The sequence below is a fragment of the Condylura cristata genome, unplaced genomic scaffold (assembly GCF_000260355.1).
Source record: "Condylura cristata isolate star-nosed mole 26May11 unplaced genomic scaffold, ConCri1.0 scaffold00020, whole genome shotgun sequence".
NCBI lineage: Eukaryota > Metazoa > Chordata > Mammalia > Eulipotyphla > Talpidae > Condylura > Condylura cristata.
This window is the reverse complement of record NW_004567121.1, coordinates 23,312,427-23,324,419: the sequence shown is the minus strand read 5'-3', so window position 1 is coordinate 23,324,419 and position 11,993 is coordinate 23,312,427. Positions and strand designations below refer to the sequence as shown.

General features: G+C 39.3%; 1 protein-coding gene across 2 annotated transcripts in view; it reads left to right on the top strand.

Moving 5' to 3' along the window:
* Positions 1 to 732: 732 nt before the first annotated feature.
* The window catches only part of TTC27 (tetratricopeptide repeat domain 27), a 107,084-nt gene continuing 95,823 nt past the window's right edge, over positions 733 to 11,993 (top strand). For both annotated transcript variants that reach the window (XM_004686307.2, XM_012727680.1), the window contains exons 1-5: positions 733 to 980; positions 2,810 to 2,987; positions 5,121 to 5,250; positions 5,748 to 5,888; positions 9,441 to 9,543. In XM_004686307.2, coding sequence (XP_004686364.1) covers positions 881 to 980; positions 2,810 to 2,987; positions 5,121 to 5,250; positions 5,748 to 5,888; positions 9,441 to 9,543 — 652 coding nt within the window. In that variant the 5' untranslated portion in view covers positions 733 to 880. The remainder of the gene's footprint in view (positions 981 to 2,809; positions 2,988 to 5,120; positions 5,251 to 5,747; positions 5,889 to 9,440; positions 9,544 to 11,993) is intronic.

The following is an 11,993-nucleotide window of genomic DNA, read 5'->3' as shown; positions in this document are numbered from 1 at the left end:
CCCTGCCACTTTCTGCTCTTACAGCCTTGTTTAGAGCATTGTTTTTCGACAAGGAGTGCAGTTAAGAAGGCTGAAGGGCATGCTAGTAACTCCCAGCTCTGTGCTTAGCAGCAGGTTCTCAGGGTGGCAGGTTTTCGTCTATCCTCCCAAACTCCCCTGCACCTGTAGACACGCCGCACACCTCACGCACTAGTGATTTAAGCAGTAGCAGTGTATTAAAATCCATGCTTTTCTTACACTTTAACTCATTCAAAGTACAAAGATATTTTTATGATGACGGACGTCCGAGTCTCCAACTCTGAAGTGGTACCCAAAAGTTGGTGGTACTTCTACCGGAAGGACGACGGCTATCATCAGGCAGCCGGGAGGTCACGGAGCCCAAGATGCTCCCGAATCAAAGCAGACCTTCCGCTTTATAAAACCGCTGCCGGGCAAGACCACGGCTCCTTGCTGGGCAAGACCACGCGCAGCATCTTCACCCGGGAATCCTGCGTGCGCCGTGCGCTGCGCTGCGTGTGTGTGCGTCCTCACCTCTCCTCTTTCCGTAGCTGTGGGCGGTGCCACTTTGGGGCGGGGCTGAGGATGGCCCCGCCTTCTGCCCCGCCCTTTCCCGCTCGGGGCGGGTCCTTTCTGCTGCGCAAGGTCAGTAGCAAAGGCTCGGATTGTTTTCTCGGGCGGAAGTTGGTCCATGGAGTGGGCGTGCTTTTCCCGGCGTGCCCCGCGCCACTGTCATGGCCTCCTCCTGGTTGTGATATCCGCACATGGGCTTCTAGGGCTGAGTGTATTCACTGGAGCTGTCTTTACTAGAGTTGGTCCCTTTGGAACTTTCTCTTGCCGTTTTTTTTTGTGACCTTAGGGGGAGACCGTTTTGGCTGCAGCGATGTCCGGGGCGCTATGGCCCCCAGAACTGGCAGTTTTGAGGGGCTTTTCCACTGAGACAGAGCAGCAGCAATGGAAGCAGGAGGGAGTTCTTGGCTCAGGTGAGAAAGGCGCACCTGCCAGGAATTTATGCTAGCGTGGAGACAGGGAGGAGAAGGGGTGACGGCGATTGTGTTCTCATCCTTCCTTGTTTTATTTTTTCCTCTACCAAAATTAAGCCGATTACTTCAGACTTAGGGTTGTTGCATTCTCGACCTGGGCTGTTCCTCACGCTCCGCCCAGGTTTATTAATAATAATAGAAATATCAGCTACATGTCTAAGCTTTAACATTTCTTTAGTTATTTAATTTTTTAATTGACACGTAGAATAGATACTGCTTTTAATCTTGTTTGTAAATGAAGATGTTTACTTACAGATTGAGTCAGTAAATTTATTCAAAACCACACAGCTGGTAAGCAAAGAAGGTAAAACTGGGTAGCAAAGATGTAGTTTTGTGCGTCATGCATATTTGAGGTAAAGAGTTAAAAGACACTTAATAGTGGGTTATAGGCGCTTCTGGTTGTGGAATATGGGCTGGACCCAGAAGAGAAGTACCGATTTAGGAGGTTATTAAGTGCTATGCGTTTGTTAACACACACACAATACGTTTTTCTGGAGAGTAGTTTCTGAAGACATGGCTTGGAAGTTGAAAAAATGGGGCTAATGGAACAAATCAGAATGAGCTGTATTTTGATTGCAGGGTAAAACTGACAAGTGGAGAAGAGTTGAGTAGGAGAATAATTGTAAAAGTGTGGAGAAAAGAATATGCATGAGTGGAGGGGGGAGCTGCTCCCTGATGGTACAAGGCATTAAAACTTAGCACATGAACTATCAGCAGCCACTGCAGCCCTTATATCCCTGGCCAGGGTGGTGACCCACATGGCGCAGCAGACCTCTCCTGTCTCACCTGCTGCTCCTCTCAGCAGTGTATTTCAGTCAGTCTGTCTGTTTTGTTTTCCACTCTTGTCTCTGGTGAATCCTCTCACTCACCACACTTCTGACTTGTACCCCAGTTCTTGTATGTATAAATAAATCTTAAAAAAGAATGTCGTGGATGATTAGAGGAGCAATTATTGCACCAATTCTGACAGGGAGTTTTGTATGAGTTAGAGGAATCCTATTGTGAAAGATCTTAGAACTTTTTTTTAAAGTTTTATTTTATTTATTTGTGCATACAAGAACTAGGGTGTAGGCAAAAGGTGCAGGGTAGCTGTGACAGGATTCACCAGAGACAGAGTGAGGAAAAGAGCGAATTGATTGAACTACACTGCTGAGACTTAACCCCGTACACCACCAGGGAGTTCCTTAGAACTCTTAAGGAAACTTATCTCTGACAGGAATCTTTTTGAATTTCTATCAAAAGAGTGATGATACTAATGAGTACTATTATTCCTGGGTCTAAAGATTTATTTATGCAAATAGAATTGGGGTACAGGGCAGAGATAGGGTAAGAGGATTTACCAGAGACTGAGTGGGGAGCAGAACAGACAGATATACTGAAATCCTTTGCTGAGGGGAGTAGTGGGTGAAACAGGACAGGTCTGCTGCGCCCTGTGGGTCACCACCCTGGTTGGGGATCAAACTCATGCTCCAGTGGCTGTGGTAGCTTCATAGTGCTGTGCTTAAACCCATTGTGCCACCAGAGAGGGCCCTACTCCTGGGTCTAATTTCTACCTTGTACTTCTTTATGCAATTATGAGTTCATTTTAGTGGTGATGTTTCGTATGGTGATGGGAATTTGCTCTGTGCTTTGTGACTTATGTGTAGTAAGTATTTTAAATATCCTTTTTTTGCATACAAAAATAGTAAATTCACTTAATAGAGTTATTCTTTTCAATATGAAAAACTGTTCTTTTGGATATAGCACTAATTTTTTTTTTTGCATTGCAGAGAGTGAATCTTTCCTAGAGTTGCTGCTAGGAGGGGACTATGAAGCCATGTTCTTAAATCCATTGACTCAAAATATTTTTAATTCAACAATGATTAGTGAAGACATGATTGACAGTTATTTGGAGAAGCAGATAGTAACATTCCTGGACTACTCAACAGATTTGGACAAAATTGAAAGGTAGATTTTTATTGGAAATTTCCATAGAGAAATTGAATATATTACATAGGCTCTGATTATTACTATAGAGATCATAGAACTTAATGATTATTTTTATTATGGAGCCCCTGTTTTACTCTCATCCATTGAAGTTTATGTATTTTTTATACTAAATGTAATGGATAGTTACAGAGCAGTGGAACCTAAGTCTTTTAGTGGCTTATATTTTACTGTTGTAAATTTATTAATACACCTTTTTTCTCTGCTCTTTATGGTTATCCATCTCATGTTTTTTTTTTTTTTTAAAGATTTATTTATTTTTGCATACAGAACTGGGGTACAGGCCAGAGGCTCAGGGGTGGTGAGAGGCTTCACCAGAGACAGAGTGGGGAGCAGAACAGGCAGATGGACGAAGTACATTGCTGAGGGGAGCAGCGGGCGGGTCAGGAGAGGTCTGCCGCGCCATGTGGTCACCTCCCGGGCAGGCGGGGATCGAACTCACGCGGAAGCGGCTTTAGATTCTCAGTGCTGTGCTTTAACCCGCTGCGCCACCAGGGAGGGCCCCATCTCATGTTTTAATTATAATTCACATTCCTATAATTCTGTTGTAGTATATTCTTATTTATTTACTTATTGCATCATTCTTCATTTTGTGCATTTTTTCATCTCGGTTGTAATCCCCGTGGACTTCCCACCGCCAGTTCACCCGTGTTCCATCCCCATAGTCCCGTGTGCTCTTCCTGCCCATTTTCATCCCATTCCCCTCCTCATCCCCGTAAAATGTCCCTGGTTTATAGTTGTTCATTTTTTGTTTTTACTTTATTACAATTGCTTTTTTTCCCTGATCCGTTACTCTCTTGCTATAAGTGAAACCATCCGATAGTTTTCCTTTTTGTTCTGGCTTATTTCACTGAGCATTATCCCGTCCAGCTCCATCCATATTTCTGCAAAAGAAATGAGTTTATCTTTTTTGATTGCTAGTAATATTCTGTTGTATATATGTACCACATCTTCTTTATCCAGCCTGTTTTTTTTGGCATTTGGGTGGATTCCATGTCTTCCCTAGTGTAAACAAAGCACTAAACATTGGGGTCACATGTCCTTTTGAGTCATGTTTTTGCCACCTTTGTTTAGATACCTAAGAGTAGGATTGCTGGGTCATATCTCACTGCTAGGTGTTTTTATGATTATTTTTTTAAAGATTTATTTATTTATACATACAGAACCGAGTCATATCTCACTGCTAGGTGTGTTTTATTATTTTTTTTTGATGATTTCTTTATACATACAGAACTGGGGTACAGGCCAAAGGTGCAGGGATGAGTGAATCCACCAGAGATAGTAGGGAGCAGAACAGGTAGACTGAAATACACTGCTGAGGGGAGCAGCGGGAGGGCCAGGTGAGGTCTGCGAGCCATGTGGGTTACCCCCTTGGCTGGGGAATCAAACTAATGCTTCAGTGGCTGCAATTGCTTCATAGTGCTGTGCTGTAACCAGATGTGCTACCAGGAATGACCCTGTACTATTATTTCTTTTTTCTTTTTTTTTTAAGATTTATTTATTTGGCTCTCCCTGGTGGCGCAGCGGGTTAAAGCACAGCACTAAAGCCGCTTCCGTATGATTTCGATTCCCGCCTGCTTTCTGCTCTGTAGGTGACCACATGGCGTGGCAGACCTCTCCTGACCCGCCTGCTGCTCCCCTCAGCAGTGTACTTCGTCCATCTGCCTGTTCTGCTCCCCACTCTGTCTCTGGTGAAGCCTCTCACCGCCCCTGAGCCTCTGGCCTGTACCCCAGTTCTGTGTGCACAAATAAATAAATCTTAAAAAAAAAAGATTTATTTATTCATACAGAACTGGGGTATAGTTCCACGCCATGTGGGTCCCTTCCTGGGTGGGGATCGTACTTGTGCTGCGGTGGCTGCTGCTAGTTTGCAGTGCTGCGCCCTAACCCATTATGCCATCAGAGGGGGCCTGTACTGTTATTTCTAATGAATAAATTCATTGGGTTCTTCTTGGGTTCTTCAACAAATGATTTTTGTGCTTGGTGTTGTGGTTGCAAAGATGAGTAAGACATAATCCATATGAAAACAAAATAGTATGGGTATGGTTTTACAGTGATAGCAGATCATATTTATTTTTTTATCCTTACATGCAGACAGCAGCTGATATTTCTACTTGGTGTAAGCAGTTTGCAGCTTTTTGTTCAGAGTAACTGGACTGGGCCCCTTGTTGATTTACACCCTCAGGATTTTTTGCCATCTATATTGTTCCAGCAATTCAGTGAGGTAGGTTCTTGGAAATGTCCTAGTTATTATTGTGTTACTTTTTCTTTTGGAGCTGGTCTTCACTGGAGTTAATAAAAAGTAGGAGAAAAGCATACTTTATATCTCAGACTTCTTTTACTGACCATAGTTTCAGATATTTCCAGAAGTCCACCGGCAGTCTCAACTTCTTTAGCCACTCCCCTTCCCGTGGCGCATTGGGAGCTGCTCTTTTATTAAAGCACGGGCGCGGCGCCAGCCCCTGCTTGCTATTGTGTTGTGTGCGAAAGTCTATGAAGTTAAGGTGCTGCTTCAGTGCTCACCTTTTCTTGAATTTGTTGCTTCTCTGAAAGTACCGGCAGATGGGTGGTCATCTGTTAGAGCGGGTTGGGTTTATAGCTCTAAGGCCATTTATAGTGTTATGATTCTGTCCATTGCCGATTGTTGTATCATTTTTAAAAAGTTGAATTAATAGGAAAATATGTTTCATTACAGAACCTGTTAATTTTATTTTTTTCTAGGTCAGAAGGCTGGAGGCAGTTGTTCTAAATCTGCTTCTTCTAGATGGTGAATCAATCTATAGCCTGACATCAAAGCCCATACTCCTGTTATTAGCACGAGTTATCCTAGTGAATATAAAACATAAGCTGATGGCGATTCAGGTAAGGGAAGAAAAGGAGCTGGGAGACTTCCGTGCTGGTTAGCATTAGATTTCAAGTGTAATGTTGAGAATATCGTGGTATATTTGTTTTGTTTTGTAAGTCTTCCGGATACTAACTTTCTCTGCTGCCTTTATTTTTTATTAAAAATTTTTTTTTTAATTGAAGCACCGTTGGATTACATCCTCGCTTGTATTTTAGAATATAGGGTGCCCCTCCAGGTGTTGTTTCAAAGCACACCGTCATCAGTGCACCCACAGTCAAACCGCAGACCTCTGTCCTTCGTCTCCACTGTGTTCGCTGTCTTCTCCCACCCCCTGCTCCCTCTGGATGCCTCAGCCCTACAGTCAGCTTACAAGGTTCAGTTTGTTTAGGTTGGCTTTGTCATACACTGTGATTTTCTGTATTTCACATATCAATGACACCATCTGGTATTTGTTTTTCTCCTGCTTATTTCATACCGCCTGATCCCTTCCAGGTTGTTGCAAATAGCTGTGTGGATCTTTTTTGATAGCCAAGTACTATTCCTTTGTGTGTACTTAAAGTGTGAAGAAAAGAGGCAAAAACTTTTTCCCTGTGAGTCATCTAATGTAAAATGAAGTTATATTTAGCTTCTTTAATAGGAGTATATGAAAGTATGTGCGCATATGTATAAATGTCCGTTCTGTGAATCTTAAGTATAAGTTAAAAACATCCTTTATAGTTTTTCCATGAATTTCATCTAAGGATAGTGAGCAGCAGTCAGAAATCTGGCATCTTGCAGTGGATCTTAATTACTGTTCTCAGGCTCACAGCTTACCTTGTTTTATTATTTAGTAGAATATCTGTTGGCTATTTATTATATAGTTTCTGTAGCTCACACAAAACTAGTGAGAAGAGGAGTCACACAGGATGTGGTAGGAGACAAGAAAAATCATGAAAAAGTCATTGGAGGATCAGTGTAGGTTGTTGCTGTGCAACATGCAATGAACTCTGCAACTGTTCGACTCTGCGGCTAGTGTGAAAATGGCTGTGGACAGTAGGGAGCATTGCTTATGACGTGACTAATGGTCACTAATGAGTGAGTGATACACTTTTAAGTTTTGTTGGTAGAAAACTTCCATCAGCAAGTATGGTTAATATTATTGGGGGAAAAATGGTACATGTACTGTCAGTAACTTAGGAGAACAAATTAGTGTGTGAACTGCTGGTTGCAGACGTCAGTCTCTGTAGGGTTCTGGAAACAAGTTCTTTTTTTTTTTTTAATATTATAATAGTTTGTTTTTACATATTTTTGTGCATTTTCCCATCTCAGTTGCAATCCCCTTGAGCTTCCATCACCAAATCACCCATGTGCCATCACCATAGTCCAATACACTTCCCTCCCCGCACTGTTTTTGATCCCACTCCCCACTCCACCCCCACAAAATGTCACTGGTACATAGCCATTCATCATTATCATTATTTTCTCGCCTGTTCCGTTACATTCCTGCTATGAGAGAAACCATCCGGTATTTTTCCTTTTCTTTCTGGCTTATTTCACTAAGCATGATCTTTTCCAGTTCCATCCATGTTGCTGCAAAAGACATGCGTTTCTTTTTTTTTTTGGTTGCTGAGTAATATTCCATTGTGTATATGTACCATATCTTTTTAATCCGTTGACTGAATATCTTGACAGATTCTAAACTAGCTTATACTTCAGCTTAGAATGTTGTTTCCTTTTGAACATCAACATACAGAGATATTTTATCTGAAATTGCCTTTCAATTAAAACATGCCTTTTCCCTGGGTCTTTCATATATCACTTAAATGTTGATGTTAACAATTACTTCTTTGATAATTGAAGAAAAAACAATAAAAAAGGTTCATATACCTATTCACACTAATTTTGAATAGCTAGTCATTTAAGAATATATCCTTTATTATGATACCGGTTTTATGGTGTCATAAAGGTGATTTTTTTCCCCCACAGCCTAATCTATGAAATATTTAGATGACTACTAGTAACATGTTAATGTTGATTGAATAGTCTTGGTTTTGAAGTCAGACCAGAGTTTGGTAAGTCACTTGACAGCTATGTGACCTTCTGCTAGCTCGTTTCTTGAATGTCAGTTTCCTTACTTGTAAAATAGAAGAAGTTGGCAGACACTTACTGGGTAACCTTTGAGTACATGAATGCTCCTCATGTCTAGGAGGTTATTTGTCGTGTGACTTCTCAATTAGAGCTCTCTGTAATAAGTGCTATAATCAGGAGATAGGATCTAAAGACTAAGTAAAGCAAGTCTTCAGGTTTCCTTGTTTTAATTAGTGTCCAAATTTTCTCTTTGCAAATAGAAGACACTTAATTTCTAGTATTAATTGTCTGGTTTTCTTTGTTTCAAACAATCCCCTTTCCTTTATAAAGAATTTGGGTTAAGAGTTAATTTGTGGATCTGATTTTTAGGAGTGGTATGTTTGCTTAAAGGAGCAATCTCTCACTAGAACTAGCTAAATTCCTGTTTCTATAAAAAGGATGAATCTGCCAACCCCCACTTACTTGTTGCTGACAACAGATGAGGGACAGATAATTGAAATGTAGACTGGCTTCATCAGGGATAGGAAAAGAATGCAAATAGGCAACCCCCTCAAGGAATTAAATTAAAAATGATGTGGAATCCCTTCTATAGACTAGTTTTACCTTGTCTTACATGGGCTGAGGAAACAACTTTTATAATTAGAAAGGATCTTGTCACAGAGTCAAAATTCACTTGTGATTGAATTGTTATTATATAGCTGTGGCGTGTACAGGATTAGAAGGGAACCAGGCAATTCTACTCCTTAATCAAATGAAGAAATTTAAGTTTTAGGAAAAATATGCTTTTGGTAATTAACCATAACTTATTAATAGGTATGGCTTTATAATGCACAATAACATAATTAATAGGATTATTCAATGCATGAGCATACTTGATCCTTTTTGAGCCTATCAGAATTAATACTTATAACTTTCACAAAATGCACAGGCATAGAGAAAGAGCTGGAACCCAGAGTGGGAGATAACTAAATCTAAGGTATTTCGTACTGTTTTTTTAACACAATACACACTGCTTTGAGGAGGATACAGAGATAAGATGTGATTGCTCATCATGTTGCATAGATTAAAACTAATGCTGGCATGCCTGTGAGCGTGGAAGGGAGATACAGACAATCTTTGAGAAATTTTGATGAGGGAATGCTTCATCGCTACAGGATACTCTTGCAGGACCTCTCCTAAAGGAGTTAGTCCTTTTTGGCACAGCACCACCAAGTGAGTAGAGCTGATGCTTTCAGGGAGGACATAGGCTGAAAATGGCCTCTGGAAACCTGACCTGCTGACAGTACGTGTTTTGCAAGAATGAGGTGTGATTCCTGTGGCAGATGGAGAAGTGGATTTAGATATTATTACGGAAGGGGTAGCAGTGGGTGCATGAGGTTATTGAGGAATAAGTTGACTGTCGCATATGTATAGAAAAACTCTAAACACCAATCCTAATTACCTTGAATTTTTTTCCTCAGAGCGTCCTTTTAAGCTGGCTTACGTGTGCTGTCTTTTTCTAGAGTTTGCCATGGTGGACAATGAGATGTGTGAATATTCATCAGCAGTTGCTTGAAGAGCGCTCACCTCAACTCTTTGCTCTTGCCGAAGGCTGTATTGATCAAGGTGTGTAGCAGATTTTGTTTTATGTGGGCATGTAGCTTAGACTGTAGCTCCATACTCATTTCTTGACTGACACATTTTATTCTTTGACAGGTAATAGTAACTTTTTGTTTGAGTTTTTAAAAAATTTTTTTCCTAGATATGTAATATCACAAAGTTTTAAGGCATTAGATGCTAGAATTTATTTCTGTTTTTGAACTTTAAAAAAGGCAATATTTCTGGTACCTATTTAGAAGAGTGGGTTGTAGTTTTCCTTAATTTTTACTATAGATTGCTTAAAGGTTTTGTATTTTTTCCCCTATTTTTTAAGAAACCTCATTAGAAATAAATGTGAATTATTCTCTTTATTTAAAAAAATTCTTAAATAATTTGAGTTAAAAAAATTCTTAAATAATTTGAGTTGAAGTAAATTGTACCAAATTATCTGCAGAGTAAGAAATTATTCATTTTATATCCACTTGAGTATGTGAAGAAAGGCTTTGTTATTTTACTCATGGTAGAAAATAGATTTTACAGAGAATGCCAATGGGTAGGTAGGCATTTTTACATTTTGTCTTAATATTTTTTATTGTAATATATAATGTACATAATAGAAAAGTCCCTAAAATATACATTAAGAATTTGCCAACTAATTTTTTTTTTGAGGTAACATTTAGTTCACAACACTATAGATTTCAGGAGTACATCTCATCTCAGCAACTGTCAGTCTAGAATACACTAGAATGTAACTAGAGCTCACTAGTTAGTAACTCAGTATTACTAAGCAGGCTGAAGCTAATTCTCAGTTTTTATTTTATTCTAGGACAGAAATACATAATATATACTAATTTTAGATAAAATGAACATCAGTATCTGATTCAGAAAGAGAAAGTAAGGAAAATATTCAATCAGTATAATGATACATTTTTGTTGTTTATATCAGGGCTTAGTTTATATTCTTTCAGGATTTTAGGTAATTCAGATTGTGGAGCAAGTAAGGACAAATCAGATCAAATTTTAGATGAAAAAGTATGTATTCTGAGCTTAAATCATGTGTAAATCAAAGTGCATATTTTAGAATGGGATTTAAACTTGATATATGAGAAAAGATTTTTTTTATTAAATGTAAGGAATTTTCTGTATAATGATATTTCTAAAGTAACAGATGAAAGATAGTTAATCCATTTTTTTCCCACAAAGTCTTTGATTTAATATGTTAAATCTTAAAAAAGATGTATTTAGTTATGCACACAATAACTGGGGTACAGACCAGAGGTGTGGGGGAGTGAGAGGATTCACCAGAGACAGAGTAAGGAGCAGAATAGGCAGATTCACTGAAAAACACTGCTGAGGGGAGCAACGGGCAAAACAAGAGAGGTCTACTATGCCATGTGGGTCACCTCCCTGGTGGGGATCAAGCTTGTTCTGCAGTGGCTGCAGATAGCTTCATAGTGTTGTGCTTTAGCCTGTTGTGCCAACAAGGAGGGCCCCTTAAAATTTTTAAGAGCACATTTATCTATATTTTCACGAAGACTAAGCAGCTCTTTAGGTTGTTTCTTGAGGGTTAATTCCACCCCCCCTTGTTTCTAGGTAACATAGTCAGTAGAAAATAGTAAGTACTCAGTATGTATTTGTTGACTAATAGTAACTCATACTTACTGAGCTATGTGTACACTTTATAGGTACAAACTTCCCTATACGTGTTCCATCTTGATAGTTTTTATCTGAATTAACTTCTGTATAGGAGTTTCTCAACAGTTGAAATAGTATAGCAGTTATGAGAAGATTATTAATACACTGCTAACATTAAGTGTATTAGTAACTTCTAATATTATAGAAGTTATGAGAAGATTATTAATTATGGGACTTTGAATCTTCTCAATCATAGTGTTGCCTGTGTATAGACTCATGATCAGAGTCAACTCTCTCATGGGGCTTGTAGAAAATGAAGACCAGGTGACCCATTTGGCATCACTGGCCTTCTTCTATTTTGAATAAAAGAAAATTGTGTCAATTAAGTCTTCCCCCTTTCATGCCATCACTTATTTTTGAATTAAAGTGAGATATTCTCCATAAAGCAAAGAAGAAGAGTGAGGAAAAGCTTCTAGTTCATGCAGTTGGGTAGTTTTGAAAGCAGAGATGAGTTGAGCATCACTGATAGTAATGGAGGGAAGTTGATTTTTTTTCAGTGGATGATGAGAAGATAGCATCAGGATTCAGTGCACCACTTAATTTTGTAAAAAGTTAAATATAATAATGCATAGGATATTATATGGTTCCAAGTTTTCATTATTTTATGGGAAATTGACAAGTGAACAAAAAAGTTGTCACTAGAAATTTTTTCTTTTTCCCCAAGGAAATCAAGTTTGATATAGTTGCGATAGAGAAAATTGTGTTTCTTCCCATTATCCCAGATTACATAAATTTGCATTTATGGGGTCTCCCTGGTGGCCTAGGGGTTAAGTCTCAGTGTT